At 52.3% G+C, this 26398-nt stretch overlaps 1 protein-coding gene across 2 annotated transcripts; it reads left to right on the top strand.

Annotated features, from left to right (window-relative positions):
* Positions 1–50: 50 nt before the first annotated feature.
* On the top strand, positions 51–26398 carry prim2 (DNA primase subunit 2). Of its 2 annotated transcripts, none has more exons than XM_049009232.1 (14): positions 51–194; positions 698–852; positions 1155–1267; positions 2225–2319; positions 2397–2517; positions 3766–3861; positions 3943–4080; positions 14536–14603; positions 16216–16288; positions 18204–18389; positions 24062–24187; positions 24263–24346; positions 24838–24906; positions 26052–26398. In XM_049009232.1, the coding sequence occupies exons 2-14, from the start codon at positions 705–707 to the stop codon at positions 26265–26267; spliced, it is 1533 nt and encodes a 510-aa protein (XP_048865189.1). In that variant the 5' UTR covers positions 51–194; positions 698–704; the 3' UTR covers positions 26268–26398. The 2 variants fall into 2 exon arrangements, with proteins under 2 accessions (XP_048865189.1, XP_048865190.1); XM_049009233.1 differs by having other exon boundaries at positions 126–225.

Consider the following 26398-nt stretch of genomic DNA (forward strand, 5'->3'; position numbering starts at 1 on the left):
ATAAAATTAAATTCCTACATACACTCCGCACCCATAGGGGGCGGCCATCATCCTTCAGCAAGAGCTGACGTTTTGGACAAGTCACGCCGACGAAGAATGGACTTCCGGCGTAGCGTTACGTCATTTACCCGCGCTTTGGCGGGATTCTGAAGGCTGAGTAGCGGCGCGTCGTAGTGCAGTAAATTACCTGACAGGTGGGATTTCTTTTAAAAGCTAAAATTAAAAGTAAGCTCTTGTTTGTAGTTCCTTCCTTGTGTGCTTTCTGTATTTGACAGACAGATAGGGCATACTTGTCAGACTAGACGTTTATTTGATTGTCAAGCTTGGGTGATTGCGTCCTGTGCTTTAAAAACCTGTAGGCTTTTATTCGTTTTATATTGCTGTGATCTCAAAAATGTATCGGTGTGCTTTCATATAAGTCTGAATTAGCAGTTTCTATGAAGTTATAGTTTCTTGTTCTGTTGAGTACCTGCGCCAAATGTCCTCTCCTGTCCCTCTCTGGGGTACCTTTCCCAATAGCATAGTTATAACCACGCAGCTGAACGATTCCAGCTGCGTAAGTTGCTGTCGGGAGCTTTTGAGAAGAGTAGCCCTAGGCGCCCCCTCTTGTGTATGCCCCTACAGCTTTTCGGTCTCCCTACGCGCCCTGATCCTTCCCTCCCGGCATGACTCGGCCTTCGGTATTCTCCCCATGCAGGAGCACCATGCAGTTCAGCAGGAAGATCCGCCGGCGACCGGAGGAGATCAAACGGGAGGAGCTCTACGGACACTGCCTGCAGTTCTATGGACAGCCCCCTGTCGAGAACATCTCTTTGGCTGAGTTCGAGCAGCTGGCGGTGGACAGACTCAAGCGTGAGCCCCCGGCACCTTCAACATTTTTCATCTTTGTCTATTGCATATGTTGCCTTTTAATTGGTTCTCCATTAGCTTTCGAGCCTGACCGGTCTTTATGTAGGACCTTAGGTTGGTAGCTGAATTAGTGAAGAAGTTGTTGTTTGAGTGTACATCCATTTTCCAGCTAGTTACCTAGGGTACTCGCAGGGCTGGAGCCTGGGGTACCCCTTTGACAGGATGCCAGATTACTGCAGGGCACAGCCACTATACTATTTATGGAACAGGATGTCTGTGAAAAGGTGAGTCATTTTTCTTTGCAGTGCTGAAAACAGTGGAGAGCCTGGGAGTGACTTTTGTGAAGATGTCGGAGCAGTACCAGAAGAAGCTGCATGCTGAAATGGCTGGGCTTAACTTCCCATACCGTGCTGAAGCTGTGAGTCGGCGCTACGCTTTTCCACTTTTCCAGCTTCAGTGACATTGCTCTGGGCACTGTGACTTTGGTGAAAGAAAATACAGAAATAGCACAACCTTCTCAGCTCATTGTCTAGTCATTCTTTTCAGTTAATGCGAGTGTGAACATTTGTCAAATGGCTCCCCCTTGTGTTCACCAACCGAGTTACATAAACACAAGTTTTCATAAACATTTATTAAGGTGCTTTTAAACTAATGGAAAATCAGAACAGTTCTTCTCTATCATGTAGTGTTGAAGTACTAGAGATCAGTCTTTTGTTGTCTCGTTCTCAGGGTTTATTTCAAGACCAGTCAACAAAATGCGTCTATTTATCACAATGGCTTAATATTCATCTGCTTGAGAGGATCAGATGTGATTGTGTGTAAAATGTCCTGCTTCAAAGTTCAAATGTAACCAATAAACTTTGCCTTATTTGAAAAAAATGTTGCATTTCAATGTAAATGCTTCTGTACAAATTAAGAAAACACACAAATTTTAGGCCGTATTGCCGAACCCCAAGGTGGAGTCTGTGCTCCGCATATTATAGTGTGTTCTGTTACATAGACTGAAACATTAATCTGTTTCTGATCTTGACTAGTTCTAGCCCCGCCTTGGTCTTGGTCTTGTCTCGGTCTCGCCCCGCCTTGGTCTTGGTCTTGTCTCGGTCTCGCCCCGCCTTGGTCTTGGTCTTGTCTCGGTCTCGCCCCGCCTTGGTCTTGGTCTTGTCTCGGTCTCGCCCCGCCTTGGTCTTGACTACATCACTGCTATCCAGCCCACAACATTAGAGATTTTGAAGGGAAGTGTAACTTAATGCCTGTGTATACTTCATATTATCAGAATATAGCCTTGACAGTTTAAAATGGCATCTCAGTCTTTTATAGCTTGTTTTAGTAGCAAACGCTGTGGTGTTAGGATGGCTGACCACTGTGCCTCCCCCAGGAGGACCGGAAGCCCCTCCAAGGCTTAACGGAGTATGACAAGAGGCGGAAAGACCACATCTCGCACTTCATCCTGCGTCTTGCATATTGCCAAACGTAAGTGTGCACCGGTCTGGGGGAGGCAGGGGTTGTTTCACAGTCAGATGCTAATGCTCAGCCTGCCCCCCCTACAGCGAGGAGCTCCGGCGCTGGTTCATACAGCAGGAGATGGACCTGTTCCGGTATCGCTTCACGCTGCTGCTGTCCAAACAGAAGAGCGAATTCCTGCATCAGAACAGCCTGCAGTATGACACTGTGAGTGTTTGGGACTAACCAATGTGGGCCGAGCTCTGTGGATGGGTGTGTTGGAGAGGACAGGAGTGGGCAGTAGGGGTGTAACAAGATCTAGTGTCACGAGATCTTGCGATATTACAACATCACGAGTTTTCTAGCCGGAGTGAAAAGTGGTCTCGCGAAGGCGCTGCAAATCAGCTGCTGCAAGCATGTCGGCGTCTGACAAACTTAGCATAGCAGATGCCCCAGACACTTTTAAACCTTTTGTGTGGCAGCATTTTGGGTATAAACGGCGAAAGGGTGACAGACAAAACACCAACCGTCTGTAAGCACTGTAGGGAAATAACACTGTACACAGCGGCTAATGCTACTACTGTGCAGAGCCATTTGCACTATCAGAGCTCTTTACTGCACCGGTGAAGGAAACATTAAAAAAAGTTTTATTTTTGTTATTTATATTGTTTTATTTATATTCTATTTTATATTCAATTAAGAAGTGAAATACGGCATATGATGATGGTGATTATTTAACACATTTCACCACACATCTGCAGTTTTTAGCATTTTTTGTCTTTAAAATTAATCAAATCAAAGGCTGCTTTCCAGGAATATATTTCCTCTTTGAAGTTTTCCTTAAAATATTGTTAAAATATCGTCTCGTTCTCGTGAACACAGTATCGTGTCTTGTGGGCTGAGTATATCGTTGCTGATTCTAAAATGGCCTCTTCTGTCTGCGTGCTGTGCTCAAATGTCGAGTTTGTAAAGTAAGGTTTTCACTATGGATGGTTTAATTGCATTTTTATATTTCCGTTTCCTTTAGCATTTAGTTGGGCTGACTTCCTTCTTGGCCACTAGGTGGCAGCATCAGACAGCACAATCTGTGGATTGAGACGTTGCACGTGTAGAGATTTTGGGACTGAGTAACTGATCGGATAAGCAGGTTCTCACCATAAATCTGGTGTGTAAGGGAGTGCAGGCCTCCCCTCTGGCCCCAGTGTGTGCAGGAGGCAGCCTCCTGTTTCGCAGTGTAGTTCCAGTGCTAAGTTGAAGATGCTAACAGATAGCCTCTACGTATCAGTGCTGGCACCTTTACTTAGCATGTGAGGAAGTGGGTCTTCTGCTCTTTAACCTGTTCATCTCCTGGACTTCGTGGGGTCGTTCGGGCCGGGTAAAGTCTGTGCACTCCTCAGAGCTGCAGTCCGGAGCGTGTATGGGCCTGGGTTGCTGGTGAGTGCCACTGACCGGTGTTCTGGCCTCTATATCCCACAGATTAGCGATACTGACAAGAAGGACTTGATGGACAAGCTGATCCACTCCAGCTACGGCTCCAGCGGCTGCTCTGTGGAGCAGCAGGACTTCTACAAGGTCACTGGCCCGGCACAGCCTACAATCTTCTCGCGGTCCAGGGCGGGTCTCCCCGAGAATGACGCCGTTCTGCCTGTTTAGGTGCCCTTCCAGGATGCCCTAGATCTAGTACGCAGCCGGAAAGTGTTCCTCAAAGGTGGCTACGCCTACATCCCCCACCAGGATATCGTTACCATTGTCCTCAACGATTTCCGCACAAGGCTATCCAAGGCGCTGGCGGTAAGCTATCCGGGGCGGTGAGGCCGTCCGGGGGGGGCGGGCGGGCGGTGAGGCCATGCGGGGGGGGCGGTGAGGCCGTCCGGTGTTAATCGTGTGCAGCCAATTAAGAGGAAGTTGTTTGTCTGTAGACAGACTTGCCTGGCTTTACTATAATGGATCCTTAATTGTCCTTCCTGACGATGAATCGATCCTGTGTTTAATTACGTTGTGTGTGTTTCTTATGTGAGTGTATTGTGCTGTGTGTGTGAGAGAGTGATATGGTGTGATGATAAAACTGAGTGTGTGTGTGTGGGGGTGAGTTACCCCTGCAGTCGTTTCCAGCTCTAAAAACACATCTCTGTCTGGCTCCATCTCTGTCTGGCTCCATCTCTGTCTGGCTCCATCTCTGTCTGGCTCCATCTCTGTCTGGCTCCATCTCTGTCTGGCTCCATCTCTGTCTGGCTCCATCTCTGTCTACTCGGTGCCCACAGTGTGCCAGACGGCCCAGTTTGCGGGCCTGAGGTACCCCTGATGATCTGACATCGCCTCCTGCAGGCGGGTTGGTGTAGGTGCTCGGCCGCTTGCTCTGACGTCAGGCCCAAAACACTGGCGGCTTCCTGTTGCTAGGAGACAGCAGGGCACAGAAACGCTTTTTAAACTTGTGAATTTGCTGCCTTGTCGTGTCCCCGGTCTCGGCGCAGGAACGTGTTCGCCGGCGGTGCAGAGAGGCATCGCCTCTGCGGTTTCCAATTTGCGTCCCCTGCACATTTTTACCCGTCACTGTGTCCATGCAGAGTTGCCTGTTTTTTTTGGAGCTCCTGTGGTTTCCTGTGGTGGAATATTAATGGGGGGGGGGGGGGGGGGGCAGAGCTGTGGCGCTTTAGTCGTGGGCAGGATCTCCGCACGTTGGCCCTCTGGTGGCCGGTGTCATGGTGAGCCATGGCACTCTGCCGTTGATACCCCACACACACAGCTTCTGAACCCCTGCCGATGGGGTTTTTCACGCTTTGTGTTGCGCCCGCATTTACCCTGAGCCGCAGAGCGTGGTATTTGGGGTGTTCCTACTTGTCAACAATGGTGAACCTTAACTTCTCGTCTTTCTACTCCGCCTGAGTCTGTGATTTCAACAGCCCCCCCCCTCAAAACGCGCAGGCCTGGTGCTATTTGTCTGACTGTATTTCAGCGCTGTGCTTCAGCCATCGTGCGCATCTGTGTGTGTATGAGATTCTCTGTGCTCAAACGGGGAGGCAGGGCTCCAGACCGCTGCTCCGGGCCCCCAGAAGCTCAGCTCTCCATGTCCTTATCTCTGACAACCCTAATAATAATCTGATCTTCTAAGCCGGAGCCGGCCAGTGCCCTCATCACCGCAAACCCCCTTTGCTTCAGGGCCTTAATGTAGCAGACCCTCAGCTCAGGGCTGCCATCTGTATCGTCACCTTGGGGCTGGCTGGCCGTGTGACTTATCAGGCTGGTGAGCTGTTAACTTTAACCAGTTTAACTGCAGGCGTGTCCCGGATGTGTTGGCTACTGTGTTCTTCTTAAGGGGGCTGGAAAATCCGCAAGGGGAGTCAATTTGCGGCGTCAGGGATGGGGGTGTGGGTGTTGGATGGGGGGGTTTGGGGGTGTGGGTTTTGGATGTGGGAGGGGTGGGTGTTGGATGGTGAGGGTTTGGGGGTGCGGGTGTTGGATGTGGGGGTTTGGGGGTGCGTGTGGTGTATGGGGGGGGTTTGGGGCTGTGGGTGTTGGATGTGGGAGGGGTGGGTGTTGGATGGGGGGGTTTGGGGGTGCGGGTGGTGGATGGGGGGGGTTTGGGGGTGTGGGTGGTGGATGTGGGAGGGGTGGGTGAGGTTGGGGGGCCCAATGACTCTGATGTCCGTGAGTGTGGCTGGTTGCTGTGTTTCCGGCTGGTGAATTTCCTGATGGGAGCAGGTGATCCGTCACTTCTGCTTAGCATCTCCGCGTGGCAGCCGCCCCCGAATGCCCCTGTTAATGCTCTGCGAAGCTCTGCTTCCCTGTGATCGACGTCACACCTGCAGCTGCCTCTGGAATAACGGACGGCCGCTGATCTTCTCCCTGGGTCCCAGAAGCATGACCGCACTCGTGCTTCTCCACCTTTCTGAGGACACTTGACATGTGACAGCATTCCACCCGAATATTTAATCTGAAATTCGCTCCTTGAAAACTTGCTCTTGTGAACGTGACGCCGTATTTCATGGGATGCTTTCTGACTACATGCTGACCCTCCATTTTTTTGGAAATTTCAGAAAACCTCTTTATAATAAAGTGCTTGAGAGCTTTTGGAAAGTGAACTGAATATCCATGTTTGCTATAAAGCGATTCTCGTCACTTGGGTGTGGTTGAATTTTCTGTGCTTAAGTCTTTCCCTTTGGTCTAACGCAGAATGTGGGTGGATGAAGGTGAATTAATACCATGTACTAGTTACTACTGTTGCATTTAACAGCACAGGTGAGCAGTCACTGTGCATGTACCTTTAAACAGCCTTGACAGCCAGTATTAGTGTAAGGCTGGGTCTCCTTGAACCCAGCTACTGGCTACCCAGAAAGCAGATGAACTCACTAAATACTTGACCGTCTTCCTTCCAGCAGGGGGAGCCAGAGATTTGTTGATGTAGTCAGGGGTGTGATTTTTTTAGGAGTAAATGGCCTCAGTTCTTGGGCTGATGGGACTGATTAGCGCTGACATTGCCCTCGAATGCAGGGGGGTCCTGCCATGAGTCTCGCACTACCTCTCACCTAGATATCAGACCGATATCTTTCCAGTCTTTAACCTGTGAAGTATGGTAGTGTTTTATTTAACGTTCTTTGAGTAAAACGTCTCTCTTCCCCATAATGTCGGGCTCACTTTGAAAAACGGGAGTTCTTGTAATTCACAAACACGTGAGCTGCTCCCTGGATCTGAGACTGAGACTGAGACAGGAGAGCAGGGCTTCGATGGGCATCGTAGGTGGTACCACTGTGTGGGCACCGGATGTTTTACATTGTCAGAAGGAGCAGAGACGGATCTCCTCCAACGAGACGGCAGAGAGACTGGAATGTTTTCCCTGAAGGAAGCGCGGTTGGGTTTTGTGGGAGCTTCTGTCTTTATGTTGTCGTGGAGGAATGGCGATGTGCTGGGATAGACATTAACACACACAGACACACAGACACAGACAGACACACACACATTAACACAGACACACACACATTAACACACAGAGCACGCTCTTTCCCTCCCGCCAAAGCCGCTGTTGTCAGGTCTAAGACCAGCCCCCCCACACGCGCTGCCAGAACACTGCTCTGTAGACACATCACACATTAATATGCACGCGTTCTATGCAAGGGTTGGGAAAATCTCCATTCATCTTTAAAAACTGCAACGTTTTTGGGTCTAATTCCCCGACTCAGGCCTAGTTTAAAAGTCTCTGCCCGTCGCCCCCCTGCCATGTGCCCAGTACGGCCGCTACACTGGAATGCTAGTGTGGTGTGTATGTTTTAAGTATGGCCCCTGCGGCTAATTCTGCTACCTCCCACAGCATCCTCACCTGTGCTCATTTTATTTTGTTTTGTTTTATTTCTGGGACTATAATGTGATACACGGCACTTCTCAAAGCCATCCTGTAGGAGGCGCCAGGACCCATTATGTCACCTGCGTTTCAAGCTAAATACTTTCAGGGAAAAAAGTGGCAGTGAAAAATAAGCCCTGGCCCTTTAAGAAAAAAGAAATGTCTTCAGCGGTGATTGAAAGCTGAGCTGTGAGGTATCAGTCAGACGTCACATGTGACTGACAGCAGTTGATGGGCTTTCTGCGGGGAGCTGGTCTGCGAGGGGTCACTGTGTTCGCATCCCACCGCACTCTTTACCCTTGAGGCTGGCCGGGTTTGGCTGTCTTTCGGGCTCCAGCAGAAACTGCGTCTTTTTTTTAAAAAAAAAAGAAGCTTTGAAGTCATTGGTGGTGACAGTTGGACGTTTTGGGTGGGGTGGGGGGATTTGTCCAGCTGCTCGGATGCTGTTGAAGGACATCCATCCCTCCCGGCAGCAGACTGTATGGCTCAGAATGTATAGAAGAGATGTTTTTGCCTTTTGCTGTCCTGTAAACACATTAATGCTTTGACATTGAAGCTTAAAAGCAGCCAGAACTGTGGGATTTCGGCCGTATTGTAGCTGCACGCCTGACTGGTCGTGATGCATAACTTAGCGCCATGGATCCCGGTGTTTTAGGCTTTGGCCCGAGTAAACATGGGGGTATGTGTGTGTTTCTTTTTGATCTGCATATTTCACAGGCCACGGATCCTCATACTTTCAAAAGGAACCTCTTTGTGTGTGATTACTTGGGGATATTGGATATTGAAATATAACCACTGATTTCTTTTTGAAATGGGGGGGTACCGCAAGGCCCTGACCTGGGACCCATACTTGATCTGTAGTTAACCTGATACACTGTACATTCTGGGTCTTGAGCCATTGTGCTGCTGGTGTTCTGGGGGAGGAAGACTGGTTCTTTTCAGAAGCATGTAGGTGTTCATCTAGCAGGGATGACATCTTCTTGAATATATCTTAAGTGTACAGTCCACACTTGTGCTGTATGATGCTCTGGTTAAGCATCGTGGCTTTGGTGAGTAAATCTGTTTGCCATTTTACCAGCTGAAGACACTTTTTATATTTAGATTGATTCTTCATCTTGAGTGGTGGCTGACTGGGACGTGTGTCCATATGTGTGCTTCTTGATTTACGGGCTATTCGGCATGAATATAGGGTCACGGTGGTCATTAACCTGACAGGAAGCTGAGGATAGCCATCGGAATCCTGTGTGGGGGGGTTTATCTTATCTGTCAAAGCTGGGAAGCCCTCCCCCGCTTTAGAGTGGCAATCATGTGATGTGTCACAGCAGATTGGTTTGCTTTGAAGGCACATGACTGCCTTTAGCATCCAGACCATCACTCAAGTGCCCGCGCTGTAGAAAGATCTCCCTTTATTTCTGTACCTGTGCCATGATTCCATGTGATGAGATGTGGAAGTTCTGTGTCAGTTGCAGCGTGACTAAAAGGAGAAATGGCCTCCTTCCTCTGAATTGAGAAAACGAAACCCATTAGAGTCGTCATTGAGACGTGTTAAGTGCCCAGTGCCTTCCGGTTTACATTGGGTCCCCTCAAAATATCCCATTTCCATGCTATCTCTTACCACGGTCACCCCACTGGGGTTAATTCCGATGGCAGTTTTGGGGCGGTCGCGCATCTTTAACGAGGATGCCAACACGCATTGTTGACATGCGTTGCGTTGGGGGGTGTCGCAGGAAGCTTACGGAGGCTGCCAGTTGGCAAGAAGTATTAAGATGTAACAAAGGGCAGGGCGCAGTTAATTCTTGCAGTTGTCAGCGAGGGGCTGGGCCGGGCCGGGCCTGATGTATGTGCCGTGTGCCGTGACCCAGCAGAGCCGCTTCGCAGGCTGCCCATTCGTCAGGGACAAGTTCTGTTCGGGGTGATGCACCGGAGAGATTCCCAGCATTCATCACGCCGCTGTTGTGGTGTAACTGTGGTAATGTGGTAAAACCGGCGGGTAGTTCTGTGAGGCCTCTCTTCTTCACCAGTGAACGTCCCTGTGGTGCAGATCTGGACATTTTTGCGGTGCTACTCACTTTTGCTGGTGACTAACTTGTTTGAAATTTGCTAACCAGTTAATTCTTCTCTGATGTGTTTCAGTGAATCGGTTTTGTCCAAGCTGTCATTTGAGGTATCTGTCCTTCTATCGGTTGTTATAGCTGCTTACTTCTCAAATTCCAGGTATGACGCTGTCATTCCGTTATCCATGTGCCTCTTATGGAATCGTACCTGTCTTTCTCTTCCTGGAATCTTCCTGCTCGTGCCCATCAGCGTCTGCCCTGATGGCCGGGTGGTAGCGTGTTATGATGCTTGTGGGAAATCCGGTGTCCAGAAAGAGAGTAAGGCTGACCATGGGGGGGGGGGCAGTGTTCCTGCTCTAGCAGGGCTGCCATCGTCTCGCCAGGGAGACACGTTCACACGATAGCATCCCTGTCACCTCCCCCCCGTCCTAGCCCTGCATCGGCAAGACACCAACCTTGATAAAGGCGTCAGTATCCGACAGCACAAAGCCACCCAATTAAATTTTCAGGATCCTAATTATTTGTGAGTCTCTCGCTCTTGGGAGAGAAGGCCTCTTTAAATATTAAATACCTCATCTTCTCCCTGTTCCAAGTGTTGCTGGAATCCCAGGTTGTTTCAGCGGAAAGAAGAATTACCGCCACACTTGGCCCTTATGTCCCCCCCCCCCTCACAAAGAGAGATCACTCTTATGAAACCCGTACCGCTTCTCTTGTTTGTTGGCAGATTTAACTGCGTGATTTTAATCTCTTCTGTACTAATGTTTCGTAGGTGTGGCTGTGTTATAGCGACTCCGCTTTGTTGTCTGGCTTGTTCTGGACGTGTGGCTGTTTATAGCGACTCCGCTTTGTTGTCTGGCTGTTCTGGACGTGCGGCTGTTTCCTCCCCTTTCTCCGATTCCTCATTGGTGTGAATCACTATTTAATTTCACCAAGGAAATTGACAAAGCAGCGCAGCAGCAGGAAAAAGGTGATGAATATTTTAAGAACGAGTCCGGTAAAGACGGAACATTCTGGAGCTGCCGGTATTACGGAAGCTCGTTAAAGTGGCCCCAGAAATGCATGTATAGTGCCTTTCACCCCGGGCGGCGCTGCACATCCTGTCATGGAGGACGTCCTCTCTGCGGGTGACATGCGGCCCCAAATCGATCATCTGGCATGGTTTTTGTTCAGAACGTGAAACATTGCGTTCTGCTCCCTGTCCTCGATTTGAATATCTTATTTGGACTTCACCAGTCAGTCCCGTTTCAGTGGGAAAGGCCCTGGTCAGTCCCCTTGTTTCTAACCCCTTCTCTTCACCAGTCAGTCCCGTTTCAGTGGAAAGGCCCTGGTCAGTCCCCTTGTTTCTAACCCCTTCTCTTCACCAGTCAGTCCTGTTTCACTGGGAAAGGCCCTGGTCAGTCCCCTTGTTTCTAACCCCTTCTCTTCACCAGTCAGTCCTGTTTCACTGGGAAAGGCCCTGGTCGGTCCCCTTGTTTCTAACCCCTTCTCTTCTCCAGTCAGTCCTGTTTCAGTGGGAAAGGCCCTGGTCAGTCCCCTTGTTTCTAAGCCCTTCTCTTCTCCAGTCAGTCCTGTTTCAGTGGGAAAGGCCCTGGTCAGTCCCCTTGTTTCTAACCCCTTCTCTTCTCCAGTCAGTCCCGTTTCAGTGGGAAAGGCCCTGGTCAGTCCCCTTGTTTCTAACCCCTTCTCTTCTCCAGTCAGTCCTGTTTCAGTGGGAAAGGCCCTGGTCAGTCCCCTTGTTTCTAAGCCCTTCTCTTCTCCAGTCAGTCCTGTTTCAGTGGGAAAGGCCCTGGTCAGTCCCCTTGTTTCTAAGCCCTTCTCTTCTCCAGTCAGTCCTGTTTCAGTGGGAAAGGCCCTGGTCAGTCCCCTTGTTTCTAAGCCCTTCTCTTCTCCAGTCAGTCCTGTTTCAGTGGGAAAGGCCCTGGTCAGTCCCCTTGTTTCTAAGCCCTTCTCTCCTCCAGTCAGTCCTGTTTCAGTGGGAAAGGCCCTGGTCAGTCCCCTTGTTTCTAAGCCCTTCTCTTCTCCAGTCAGTCCTGTTTCAGTGGGAAAGGCCCTGGTCAGTCCCCTTGTTTCTAAGCCCTTCTCTTCTCCAGTCAGTCCTGTTTCAGTGGGAAAGGCCCTGGTCAGTCCCCTTGTTTCTAAGCCCTTCTCTCCTCCAGTCAGTCCTGTTTCAGTGGGAAAGGCCCTGGTCAGTCCCCTTGTTTCTAAGCCCTTCTCTTCACCAGTCAGTCCTGTTTCAGTGGGAAAGGCCCTGGTCAGTCCCCTTGTTTCTAAGCCCTTCTCCGGGCCTGAGAATAGCAGACATGTAAAGGTGAAAAGCTATTCCTGTCCCAGTCACAGCAGCAGCCGTCTGGCCTGTTTTGTGTTCCTCTTTATTTCAGTGTCAGCACCAGAGAACAAGCAGGCTGGAATGGTTTATTCCTGTGTAACGTGAGCTTTATATAACATGGGGGAGCGTGCCGCTGTGATTTTAGAGGGGGGGGGGGGGGTGCTGGCTGGCTGGCTGTGTACATAGTATGATCTTGCCCAGAAGTTGGCAGTGGTGCAGGAAAACACTGTTTAATCAGGTGACCTAGGAACAGCTAAATTAAACTAAATTAAACTAAACTCGCTCTGTGTGCTAAAGCTGATGCCTGTGAAGCTGGTTTTGCTGACTCCAGTCCCTAGATGGTGGGCCGTCGTACTTCAGGGCTGAGGTGTGTAACGCTGTGCCATGCTGATGGTTGAAGCTCCTGTGGGCGTGGCTTGTGTTTGGCACCAGCTGGGGGTTGGGTCTCGGAATTGGGGCCCTTTCCGGTGCTGGGTCATGCTGCAGCCGTTCCCCGGTCTTGTCAGTCCTTACCTGAGCCTCCCATGACTACAGGAAGTGGTTCATTGGCTCATGGGCCGCTTTTATGTGACCGACAGGATTTGCCCTTCCCCCCCTCCTCAGTCCTCCTTACTTTTCAGTCCCGGGGGGTCGCCGTACGTCGGCCCTTCAAGCCCGCCGTGTAGGCCTGTCACCGTTTAATGCGCGCCCCCCCTGTCCTCTTTTCAGACAGGTAACCTTTCGCTCCTGGGGCTGAGCCACCAAGAAAATTGCTTCTGTGATCTTTGTCTGGGGCTGCCCAAGCCCCCCAGGTGATGGGAGAAAGGAAACTGAGAAAGACACCGACGCATGAGCCCCCTCCCCGAGCACGCCTCTTAAATTGTTTTTCTTATTTTGCTGTCAGTCTAATAGCCACCTGCAGTCTGCGGGTGCTGTGCCCCTAATGTGTTTGGAGATGCTCTCCATGACTCGCACCGGCCCTTTAATGCAAATGACTGCCTGCAGGCGGATCCCGGCCGCCATGGCACTGTGCTGCTGCTCTAGCCACTCTGCTCTACCTCCAGCTTTCCTCTCCAGCCTGAACAGACTCTATCCTGCCCTAGAAGTGTGACTTCCAGTCACTCAAACCCCCTGTTGGTCGCAGTCAGCATCCTGAACTGTTCCTTGTTTAGAAGATGCTGAAGCAGCGTTTTCTGCTGACCAGCTAGTTAGCTGTGATCTTTTGACTATTGTGGTGGCCTGTGTTTTTTTTATTTTTTTTTGTATAGTTTTTGAAGCATCTTTGGGGGGGACTTGCTGAGCAAAGCCCCAGGAAACAAGCCCACCCCTGGGTGCTCCGTCAAGGTTTAGTCCTTGACAGTCAGATGCACGATTTGTGTACTGACTGAAATGTGTACTCTTGTTTTGGACTAGCCTAATATCCCTGAAAACCCGCGTTACGGTCCGAGTTGTCCTGTAGGTTTGCAATAACTTGCAATAACATCGAATCCTGTCTTTGACGTCCTGTCCTGGCGCTGTTCTTTTAGGCCGTTGATGTACTATGGCTGGCTTTTCTTGCACCGTTCGCTTGTGTTTGTTGGATACGAGGTGACCGTTGTCGCCCTTGAAGGATTCTCTTCGAACTGAGATATAGGAGTAAATGTGACAAGAGGAGTCTCTCTCTCTCTTTCTCTGTCTCTGTCTCTCTCTCTCTCTCTGCATTCCTGTCTTCTTCTGTGTTTGTGAAAGCAGACCCTGGCTGCTTTGGCACGTAGTGCTGCTCTCCCGCCCCACTTCACAGTATCGACCCATTTGTTTCCCAACACCGCCAATCCATTATTTTGAAATGAGCTGGTGACTCGCAGCCACGGCAGACGGATCTGAAGCAAAGCCGTCCTGCGCGGTTCTGATGATCGTACCCTTTGGTGTTTGCTGGTTTAATGCTTGCCCAGATGTCTCTTGGTCATTTGCATGTTACTGACCGTGATCTGGTCTCTCCCGTACCCGGGCCCGTGGTGGGTCTCGCACAGTGGGAGGCACTGCGGGTCGTGGGTCAGGATGTAACACAAATAGAGAAGGTGAACTGTCCAGAGCACATCGCCTGGGTACCGACCCAACTGTGCAGACCTTAGTCACGGGCGGAGAGCCCACTGACTTTCAGGTCCCTGTATTATGGGGTGTTCTGCTCCGAACAGTCACCCCCGATCCCGAGCTGTATTGGGGTGTGGGATGCTGTTGATCACCTTTCTGCACATTGATTTTGAAATCGTCCACTATTGATCATGCCATTCACAGTCGCTCAACTGGCAGACTAATATCAACGGTCATTGGGGGGGGCTTTTTTGAGTCCCTCTGCTGCAAATGCCTCCCCATCATTCCTGAAGGGCACCATGTTCTAGTACTTTCTCTACACACGCCTTGATTCCACTCCTCCCCGTCTCGTAATTGTCTGCCTGGCTCTCTGTTAATTGTACCAGGCGTCACATGCTGAGTCGTGGTTGCCGGGTAGCGTCTGTGACTCTGTTACTCTAATGCTCTGCCCCTTCGAATGGTGACAGCTGTGTCTGCCCCCCCAGCTCACAGCTCGATCCCTGCCAGCCGTCCAATCAGACCAGCGCCTGCAGCCCCTGCTGACCCACCTGAGGTAACCCCAGCCGCCGCAGAGCTGTTCCTCTCTAACATGCGTCTGATCGCTGATGGAGGTTTATCTCATTGGGTGTAGGAGTGACCTTCTGAGTCCTGCAGGTCTGTGCCCCCCCCCCCCGGTCTCCCTGCTGTCCAGTCGTGTTTGGCTGAATCTGCAGTGGCAGGTTGCTGTGAGGGCCCTCACTGCCTGCGGGTTCGTCAGACGGCCCTGGTGACCAGACAGTGCCTGGCTGTTCACCGTCATTTACTCCTGCTATGTGAACCTCATCTTAAATAGGCTCCTTCAATGTGGCTGGATCATAATTAGTTACCCTCTCTGAGGTATGTTTGCCACTTTACTTAAGCGGGGGTAATTAACGCTAATTGGACTCCCTGACCTCCTTCCATAAGGGCTCATTAGCGAGCCCAAGGTGTGCAATGGGGAGCTGTCCAACTGGAGGCCCTGGGCTCCTTCAAAGGGTGCAGGAGTGCTGAGAGTGCTGTAGGTAGAGGAGGAGAGTGATGAGGGGGCCCGAGGTGGAGGAGGGGCGGTTGCGTGAGGGGGCCCGAGGTGGAGGAGGGGCGATTGCGTGAGGGGGCCCGAGGTGGAGGAGGAGCGGCTGCGTGAGGGGGCCCGAGGTGGAGGAGGAGCGGCTGCGTGAGGGGGCCCGAGGTGGAGGAGGAGCGGCTGCGTGAGGGGGCCCGAGGTGGAGGAGGAGCGGCTGCGTGAGGGGGCCCGAGGTGGAGGAGGAGCGGCTGCGTGAGGGGGCCCGAGGTGGAGGAGGAGCGGCTGCGTGAGGGGGCCCGAGGTGGAGGAGGAGCGGCTGCGTGAGGGGGCCCGAGGTGGAGGAGGAGCGGCTGCGTGAGGGGGCCCGAGGTGGAGTTTGGGGAGCTGCAGCGCGAGTCTGGCTTGCCTGTATAACTGTAGCTGGGCAGTGTAGGGTGTCTCCGTAACTCACGGGTCCCTGGGAATCTCGTTAGCGTCTCCCGCTGGCAGTGATGTCTGCTCTGCTCCCCGAACAGGCGCCTCGCTCCGGCTTGCCTGCAGACGCTCCCATCGCTGCCTGTCTGTGTTCTGTATCGGGAGGTGCCATTCCTGCTTTTGTCTTCATATCTGCCAGTGTTTGGTCCGAGGAAATGCTGACGTGGTTCCCCCCGCTCCCCTGTCCCCCAGCCGCCACGCAAAGAGTGTACTGTTACTGTCAAGTGTGTGTCCTCTCCTGGGTTGGGGGGGGAGGGGGAGGACAGCAGAGAGAGAGAAAGGGGTGGGGGTGGGATATGCCCTGCAAAGTGCTAAACCAGCATCGCTCCTGTCACCTCCTTGGCCCCGCTGATGCGTGGGAGTGGGGGGCGGGGTGTTGGAGTTGATGAGCGCTCGTGTGCTCGCCAGGTTTCACCAACTCCCATGTGACTTCAGACAGCCCTGCTTAGCATTCTCAGGCTGCTTAGATCCTCGGCTGACCTCGAGGCCAACCTGGTGATAATAGAGTGCCCCCACGTGGTCATGTGCGGCACCTGACTCGTCGTGGAACGCAGGACAGGGACGGGGATCTCTGGGGCTTCATCAAAAAGAGCTCCGATGAGAACAGCTGTTTGTCTTTTTAACCCTCCTCTGTGTCTGTGTCCTACAGCCATGCCTACGTAGGTCAGGATTACAGCATCCAGAAGAGCATTGGGAAGGTGTCCCTGGAACAGATTGACCCGGTACGTGGTGCTATGGGACTCTCCCAGCGGAGATCCGATCGGGTTCCTGTGCCCTCAAGGAAGCAAATGGAATACCTGATGCATTGCCTGACCCAGTATGCAGGGCTAGAGCCTTCCGGAGTGGTTTTGAGTATACAGAGGTTGACCACGGGGATCCGGGGATTGTGAGCAGTGGTGGCTTAATGGTTAGGGACGTGCACTTGTAATTGAAAGATTGCGGGTACAAATCCCCGACCAGCAAGGCACCACTCAGGTACCCAGAGCAAGGTGCCACCCCCAAGCACTGCTCCCCGGGCGCTGCCCCCTGCTATGTCACATATGGGTTAAATGCAGAGAAGACATTTCATTGTGTGCTGTGGTGTGTCAACAATGACAGTTAATCACTAAATTCAATGGGGGTCGATTTGCTGTGGCTGTCAATTTTCTGGGAATTACCGGCTCGTCTTCTGGTTGGGGCTGTGCAGATAAACTAGCAGCTCATTCCCGGGGGGTCCCCAATATGCCTGAGCTGAGAAATGTTTCCCTTTGGGCCTCCCTGGGCACCCTGACACCATGTTGGTGCTGACTAAGACCGGCCGGTACAAACGACTTTGACTTGAGGCTCCATACGTCATAAATGGGCCATCAAGAGCCGGCAGCACTGCATGTCTGCTCTACTCTCTGCCCAGCCAAGGGGGCCTGGGGGGTGTCTGTGAGGCAGATGTGGAGGTTTTGGGTTTCTGTTACTTTTGGAGGTCACCTCCTCGGGTCCTACGCTGTTGCAGGATCAAAGGAGGTTATTGCTTTTATCCTAAGAAGGGTTTGGGCTCCTTGTTCCTATGACAACAGAAACCAGGACCTCAGCAATGAGATCAGACCCCAGTTCTGATACTGAGTGAAGTCTGGTGTGACCCCTTTAAAAGCCCTCCCCCCCGGACCAAACCGCATTTCTGGATTGATGGACGTGGGTTTAGCGATGAGACTACATATCGTTAGGGCAGCGGGGGCTATGCCATTCAACTGGAAGCCCCCCCTGCCCAGGTAACCTACAGCTTAGAGCCCCCAGTGGTCGGCTCTGTCCCGCCAAGATCACTTAAAGACCCCATAAACCTCCGTAATTCCCACCAGCCTCAGAGGGGTGTCTCTGTTCAGCTCAGCCCCTGAGTTGAGCTCTTTCTCGCACTCTCTTAGCTCCTCATCAGCACCTCGCAGTTACCGCACAAAACCGTCTCCTGCAGAGGGTACCGTTGGGTTGGTGTTTCTGAGCCTGCCTCTCTGAGACCCCCCCCCCCCCCAACACACACACACACACACACACACACACACACACACACACACGTATTTCCAATAGGGTGCGATAGACAGGGCAACTTCTTTACCAATTTGTTGTTGATCAGTGTTGTTTTGGCCACTTTCCCCAGTGATATTGGGCAACAAATTTCTATTTGTAAACCTTCGATCGCCAGTGGGAAAATTTTCAGGATCATCCAGATCCATATGAGTTGCCCTTTGTCTTGACTGGTTGGTAGTTGCTCGGCTACATTGCTCAAAAAGTTGCCCTGTGTATCATCATTTTTTAAAGTTTCATACAAATTTCAATAAACAAAAAAAAGTCGACAGTGAATTTGCGAGTGTGCTGTGTTCCCATTAATGGATTCCATTTGAACAAAACTGGCCTTTTGTCTTGTGTCGAGATTAAGATCCATGTCTCGTACTTCGCCATGGGGCAGACTTTACACCAGTTAACTATCATGTCCTGCGTCACTCAGTTCACAGGTTCTGTTGTTATAGCGGTTTTGCAAACGTTTCTCTTAAGGCTGCCCACTGAAAGCACCCCGACTGAACATTGTGACATTGGGGGGGTTTCTCTGCCCCTGATGTTACCTTCATGCTTTTTCCTCCCTGCACCTCCCACCCTCCATGTCCGTTCCTCCAGCTGTCGGTGAGGTCCTTCCCCCCCTGCATGCGGCACCTCCACGAGGCCCTCCGGGAGAACCACCACCTGCGTCACGGCGGCCGCATGCAGTACGGCCTCTTCCTCAAAGGCATCGGCCTCACGCTGGACCAGGCCCTGCAGTTCTGGAGGTCTGAGTTCATCCGGGGCAAAGTGGATAGTGACAAGGTGAGGTGGCTCCGGTACCCGTGCACTTGGCCGCTGGGGGTGTGGGCATGCCTGCATGCCTGTGTGAACCCTTTTCATTTGCCGTGGCTCCCACAATTCTTTGGGTTTTTGTCCCGGAGCCACTGTGAGCGCCTCGTGACGGCCATCTTGTCGCGAAATGAGATCCGTGTGATGTTCCCTGTGCCGAGGAATTGATTCTCTGGCTGAGCACGGCGCATTAAGACCTTAGCGGGATGCGTAGACATGGGGATTATGGGTAAAGGTCACTCTGCCCCTGGTCTGATGGGGCTGCCAGTGACGTGTCCTTTTGGGTCTCAGATACACACACACACACACACACACACACCTGTTCACGCAGACACGGACACACACACGGACACACACACGGACACACACACGGACACACACACGGATACATACATACATACATACATACATACATACATACACATGTTCATGCAGATATGCACACATGTCTCATAAAATTTTAAAAACATTCCCATCGGTCCAGAGTATTTGCGGGATTCAGTCAGTCGTAATCTGGGACGTTATCTAATTGGAGGACAAAATCTCCCCCCCCCCCCCCCCCATTGACCCGATTTAACCATCTTACCATTCCATTTTCAGACTTACTAAATGCGTGACTTTGAGGTTTGTCCTGAATTGGCGGATGCTGCTGCAGGATCTTTGTGAATCTCATGGGGGTGTTATTGGGCGTGATTTACTTCATTTCTTAAAGGCTTTTGTGTTGGGTGCAGTGTGCATTTTCCCTGAGAACCAGCTACAAAACGTTTTATGACAAGCACTGGCTTGTCACGCCGTATGGCTAAGGCTAAGCTTGGCTACTTCTCTGAAATGCTCTGAAGTCTGCTGTTTATGCCATTTAGACATGTTTACTGGTCTGAGACGCTGTGCGTACTGGTGTAGGAATTCAGGTGGATCATATACTTTCCATTGATGAAGATGGCTTTATGATGGGTGGTTAAGTGCTGATTTAAGTCTATTACAGGGTGTCTGAGCTCTCTGTTAGGTAGGAGGGACTTAAACCTACCCGAGAAACGTCACATGAGCAGGGTGTGTGTGCCTTCCCGAAATCTGATATTTTGACATGCCAGTGTGTGAGGTTGGCCTCTGGTGGGGGGGGGGGGACCTGCAGCATCACAGAGAGGTCTGTCCCACTTGGATGGTCGTGTTGACTCGGTTAAGACCCCAAACCCAGCTGAGTGCGGTCAGTGGTCTGCATAAACGCTCTTAAAGGGGCGCCTTTAAGCTGTTCCCTTGATTTTAGGCTCCTCCCTTTCCATCGTATCCCATCCTGTCTCTCCCCCCACCCTCCACCTGCAGGGGGAGGTGTTTTATCCCCCCTACCCCTTTATCTCCTGTAAATGCACGCCAGGCCCATAGTGTTAAGCCGGGATTATACAGTATGGTGGTTTCCACATGAGAACCTTTTCACATTTACAACTCAAAGCGGCCAGCGATCTCTTCCTCCATCCAGTTTGGCCCCCCTCCCAGTGCCCCCTCCCCCAATTTGCAAATATCCATCACGCTGCACTTTATGGATCAAAAGCAAAAGCTAAGATACTCTGGCTGGGTTCCCTGAAGTCCAGTATGCCGCCCCCTGGTGGGCAAACATGCAGGCAATGGTTTGCCCCGCGGAGCTGTGTTCTGAAGGCGTCACACCTCAGGCCACGTGGAGGACGGCCGACACCCCCTTATGTCCCCTGGGGTGTAGACACGTCAGCAGAGCAGCTCAGGCGTCGGGCCAAGGGAGGGGAGGGGCCCTCCTGTCAGCGGTGAGCTGTCCAGGTGTGACGTATGTAGCATGTCAGGGAACGGCTGGGCCCTCTTGTGGCAGGAGGAGGACTTGCAGGACCAGGGCAATGCTGAGTGACCTTGTGAGTGACCTCGTGAGTGAGTGTAATGTTGCAGTGCTGGCTGGGTTCGGTGGGTGTAGAGGTTCTCGTCCCTTGCAGTGCTCATCACTGAGTCTCTCCTCAGCAGGAGTGAGGTTCTCTCTCTGTTTCTGTGCTAAGCCGGTGCTTTAGGATGGGGAGATGGGGTGTGCCTCTTGCCACAGATCAGTCCTGCATTAAGGTTCCTCTGCTGCAACTTGACCTTTCACTCCTCCCGTAGTCTGGCAAGCGGTCGTGCCAGGGCTGTGGTCCATCCTGGACGGCGACGCCCCAGCGATGTCACGTTAGATGCGTTCGGTGAAAACACTCGTGGAATGACAGATGAAATACTCATCTCCGATATGTTACAAACGGTGCTTCTTCACAGCTGGATGGAATCCGGGGTGGATTTGCCCCTTCGGCCGTCTGGGCGTTGGAGACGGCTCTCCATCTCTAGCTGAGTGCTGGCGGAGGTTCGGACGGTGGCCGTCCTTAAGGCCCTTGTGATGGAGTCTGTCAGAAGCTGATGGAGAGTCATTTAAATATTAAGTCTCACAGTCACTGATAGCGGTTAATTTTGCCGTAATCAGCACTCAGCGGCAGCCTGGTAATTACACTAATTAGGAGCCACTGTCAAGGACCCTGGCGACGGATCCCAATTGTGTAACATGGTGACGAGATGTCAAAAATACCAGTGATCTGTGGAAACCAGAACTGAAAATGACCCCCCCCCCCCCCCCAAGTCTTAGCTTGCTGTTTTGGCTCCCACACCAGGACGCTGGCCCTCGGGTGGGGCGGGGGGTTCGCGACGGTGGCTTTCGGGGCAGGGAGGGGGTTTCGGGGCTGGGCTCCGCTCCGCTTCACTTGTGTGGAATGCAGTTGGCGTCACATCTGGAAGGTCCGGCCCAAGCGCAGGGATTGGTACTGAATTCAGAGGGGCCCCCAGTACAGTTGGTTTGACTAGAGCGTGCGGTTTTCAGCTGCGCGTTTGACAGTATAGGTAGGACTTGTGAGTAGCGTGGCTTTGCAGGTGCCTTTGGGGATCGGGAAGGTTATGGAGTCTTTTCTTGCATGATGCCTGAATATCACTGCGTTCCAGCAGTCATTGGGGGGGCTCACTGGCTGTAGGCTAGCAGGACCCGCCTGGTAACAGGGTCAGCGGGGCGATTTGGCTACAGAGGGCAGATAAGCCCCTGCTTTGCGTGATCGGCTGCCTTCCAGGATTTTGCTTTTAATTTGTGCTGATTCAGATTTAACAGCATGTCTGGCCGCTAATGATGTCAGATGTGTCTTGAAGAGCCGTTGTATGCATCCGGCATGTGTTGGACACTAAAAGCTTTTATGTCCCCCATTTCCAAGTTTTAAACACTTTGCATTTATTTAACCGATTCCAGTGTCCAAAAGTGACGAGCTTGGGGTTAGAAAGCAGCATCAGCCAGTGATTTCTGTGCTGGCTGTGGGATTTGAACCTGCGACATTCTGGGCATAGGCACTGCCCTCCCCTTTGAGCTACACGCCGCCTCGCGCACTGGCCCTCCCTCAGAACGGTGTGTGAGCATAGCCTAACTCCCTGGTTACTTTTGGAGCAGGCACTGTGGGTTTTGAACCTGCAACATTCTGGGCATAGGCACATATCTCCCTTTGAGCTACATGCCGCCTCGCGCACTGGCCCTCCCTCAGAACGCTGTGTGAGCATAGCCTAACTCCCTGGTTACTTTCGGAGCAGGCACTGTGGGATTTGAACCTGCTACATTCTGGGCATAGGCACTGCTCTCCCTTTGAGCTACACGCCGCCTCGCGGAGTGGCCCTCCCTCAGAACGCTGTGTGAGCATAGCCTAACTCCCTGGTTACTTTCGGAGCAGGCACTGTGGGATTTGAGATTTACGATGTCCTTGATGTTTGGTTACTGTACAGACGTTACGCATCAGGTGAAACCAGGTACTGGGTTGTTCTCTGTTGGAGTCCCCCTGCTGCCTTAATTAACGCTGGTAAATAGAGCAGCAGGACATTTATCATTCAGCAGTGGGGAAAATGCTCCCATGGACGCGTAATCAATTAGCCTACAGCCCGGTAACAGGAAATGCACCGGGCCGTTTGAGGGTTGCTGTCCTGTGTCGGCTCCATCATCTGTCCTGATGGCAGCAGTTGGTGGGGTTACGGGGGGCTGGACATGTGGCCTTTGATCAGCAGCCTCATCAAACGGGGGGGGGGGGGGGCGTCACCCAGCTGTAAGAACACGTGCTCTGTTTACTCTCCGCTTCCCCCGAACTGACACCTGGCTTCTGTCTCCTGCCCTACATTCCGGGCTGTTCTGGTAATGGACAGGGTCTCTCCTCATGCCAGGGGGTGGTGGGGGCTGTTCTGGTAATGGACAGGGTCTCTCCTCATGCCAGGGATGGTGGGGCTGTTCTGGTAATGGACAGGGTCTCTCCTCATGCCAGGGTGGTGGGGGCTGTTCTGGTAATGGACAGGGTCTCTCCTCATGCCAGGGATGGTGGGGGCTGTTCCTTGGCCTTGCAAGATTTTTAACTTCAGGTTAATTAAAAACCTGCAGCACTGATTCCTCTGCGGATTCGGGGGAGGGGCTTTCAGGAGATCCGCCCCTCCATTCCCAAAAGCCCATAAATGAATATTCTAAGGCTGTGAGGACTGGTCCAGTTTTACCTTGGAAAAAAAGAAGTGTAGTGGAGTGTTGTGTTACCAGTGTGTGAACCCCCCCCCACACAACCTCCTGCTGGGATGTGCTTTCAGTGCGTCCCGCGCCCGAGGCAGTGCGTCCCGCGCCCGAGGCAGTGCGCCCGAGGCAGTGCGCCCGAGGCAGTGCGCCCGCGTCGAGGCTCTCTATTCAGACAGCTGTTGGTTGCCCTGCTGCCCCATCCACACAGCGTATCTATCGTGGCTGTGGTCTGGGTGCAGGAGTCTTACACACCATGGGCGAGATCACAGCCTGTCAGCTCCGAAGGCTTCTGTTCTCGTGCTACTCAGCCTGTGTGTCGTACTGGGGGCTCAGTCTCCCCACGGGCTGGTTTTCATGGCTGATCGCATCACACCATGGGTCACCAGTGCGATGTGTAACACTACCAGTGGTCGTGTGCTGCTCTCACAGGGAGATTTCAATGCTGCGGGTCGCTGGTGCGATGGGTGACACGCTCACCAGTGGCCGTCTGGCGTTCTCACTGGAAAGTTTAATACTATGGGTCGGGGTCATAAAACAGGAAGAGCCCTTGCAGTTCTGAGAATCGTCACATAATTAATGTGGGGGGTCGGATTTTTAATGACTTTTTATTGCAATTTTGCCGCTAGTCACCTTGTCGAGTTCAGGAGTTTTTATGGGGAGTTTAATGGGATATAATGACTACAGTGATGATGATGGATCACCCCCCCCCCCCCAATGATGATGTCCCATTTTTACCCTCCTGCTGGGGCCACTCCCTGCTCCTCAGTACGTGCCTGGTAAACAGACATCTGCTGGGGTCTGCTTACTTAGAATCTTAGAAAGCTGCCTTGTTTCAGGGCGTGGAGACTGTGCTCAGGTGGGTGTGGGGGGGTCCCAGCTGCCTTTCCTGGTGGCCTTGGGGGGGCACAGGGCTGGCATTTCATGTGATGCTGTACTCTGAAGTAGCTTTACTTACAGCTCAATTTTCCCTAAGTTTCTTTTCAATCTCAAGGTTTTTTGGTTTTTTACATGCAGGGCACTTGTGAAGTTTGCTTTTCTGTGTACATATTATGCCGTGAGTGAATGTAGCGGTAAGTGGTCTCCCGCTCCTGCCCCTCAGTTTGACAAGGCGTACGCCTACAGCATCCGGCACATGTTCGGCAAGGAGGGCAAACGCACCGACTACACGCCCTACAGCTGTGTCAAGGTGATCTTGTCCAACGCCCCCAGTCAGGGCGACCATCACGGGTGAGTCTGGCGGGGCCTCTGGGGGGGATGATGGATGAGGCCCCTGGGTTTGACTCTGCGCCTTCCCTCCCCAGGCTGCCCCTTCCGCCACAGTGACCCCGAGCTGCTCAAGCAGCGGCTGCAGGCATACAAAGTCTCCCCCAGCGGTATCACCCAGGTTGGTCCACCCACGGGGCCGGAGGGGGGGGGGCTGACCGTACCCAGGACGGCTACCAGGCTGTTCCTTTCCTCTAATAACAGCTGTCAGGCGAATGAAGCTGAAGCAGGCCCTGTCTGAGCATCACTCATCACTGACTCCACCTCAGCCTGTGCTGCCGTCCGCGGCCAGCAGGTGGCGCCGCAGCTGCCCTCCTCAGGACTCCAGCTTTTAAGTGCACTGCCAGGCCTGGAAATAGAGATGTGAGGGGCGGGGCTTCTGGGGAGGGACATGGGCGGTTGTGGGTGTGTCCCGATTTGCACCCACTCTGTTATTGCAATTCCCCGGTCTGGCTCTCTGTATAGCCTGCCCCAGTGCCGCCGCGCAGACTGAGAGGGGGTCAGAGGGGCTTCTTAATGTGAACATCTTTGCATAACCTAGTCCGGTCCCCCACCCTGCTAAATCGGGGCCCCTGTGTTGTTTCATTTCTCCCTTTTGCTCTTTTCCGGCAGGTGCTGGATCTGGTGATGGGGATGCACTTCCAGCTCGCCTGCCAGAAGTACTTTGAGCTGACGCACAATGTAAGGACGCCTCATGTTTCATGAGGGGGTTGGGGGGGGGTTCTAATCCCATCCATCATAAGCTGTCATACTTGCTTAATTTTTATGGGTTTATTAAAGTCCTTTAGATTAATTTCTCCTTATGAATATTTCATTCATGGGATCGGTTGTCGTTTAGGAGAGACCTTCGGTCAGCACTTTCAGACCCACTCAAGGTTGTTAACAACCACCCCCCCCCCTCCCCCAAGAGATTTAAAAGGCAAAAATCAAACAGCAGCATTTGAAAAGTGCCTGTTATGAGATGCCAGTTAGCCGTGGCTGGGGAGTTTTCCTGCCAGTGTGATCCTGGGGCCGCCTTTGAAGAGGCTCCTGGCCTGTTGAGGGTTGTAATACGCCTCATCCCTTCTGCGGAGGTATGGCTTTACCGGCCCATGTCGTAGCCGGTGAAGTCCGGTGTCATTCCGCGCTTCTCATGTCCAGAGGGGAGCTGTTTCGCTGCTGCCTGGTGCTGCTGCCGTCGTTCATAACTCAGCAGGTCCGGAATCTGTGGCCTGCATGTCATGGGTTCAAATCCAATGTCCAGCAGAGTATACTGTCATTAGGCCCTGAACCCCAACTGCCTTTGGGATGCAGGATCTCGGCCTTCCTCTATGCTGTTTGTACCCATACATGGTCAGCATGTCGGAGATGTGCAGAGGTTCTCAGGTTTCATTGTTCCATGCCCCTCGGGGTGGGGGGATGGGGGCGAATCCCACGCTGCTTAAAAAGATGAGCCCACAGAAGCCCCCCCATGGCAGCTGGCGCCACTGTGCTGGAGTAGCGAGGAGTTTTCTTACCACCCTTTGAAGATCCCAGTGTAACGGCACATTGGACAAGATGGTTGTTTAAGGAGGTCAACGGGAGCAGGCGATTGATGTTGGGTGTCTCACCGCCTGTGGTGGGGGGGCTGAGAGCGTTTGCGTTTGGGTCAGATCAAACGGCGGCCGTTTAAATGGTGGTGGGTGTCGTTCTATAGAGCTTAGGCCTTTACATAAGACTTTAGACTTCCTGACATGGTTAGCATGCTGTTGCTTTGGATAGCGTCACCACCTGCGGCATCGTCAGTGTTAATGAGTGCACTGCCCTACCAGTCATGGCGCCCCACTCTCACCCTCCTCTTGCTGCAGGTCGAGGATGCCGGCTTCTCGCTGAACCACCCAAACCAGTACTTTCAGGAGAGCCAGCGCCTTATCACAGGGGGGAGGGAACTCAAGAGGGAGGCCGAGGCCCCCCAGAGAGGGCAGGGCCCACCGGCTAGCAAGGCTGCCTCTGCCTTGCCTGAACAACCATCCACTTCTACGGAGATAGCAGAGGACCTAGACGCTTTGTTCCAGGAGGAATGAGACCGGAAGTCCCTCCCTTTTCTATCTGTGTAGCGGATGTTTTAACTGAATGAACGTAATGTATAACCAAAAATTACCCAGTGCTTTGTCTTTTTGGTCCTCCCATTTACCAATAAATAATTTTTTATTAA

This window comes from Brienomyrus brachyistius, chromosome 3, assembly GCF_023856365.1.
Source record: "Brienomyrus brachyistius isolate T26 chromosome 3, BBRACH_0.4, whole genome shotgun sequence".
In the NCBI taxonomy this organism is placed as follows: domain Eukaryota; kingdom Metazoa; phylum Chordata; class Actinopteri; order Osteoglossiformes; family Mormyridae; genus Brienomyrus; species Brienomyrus brachyistius.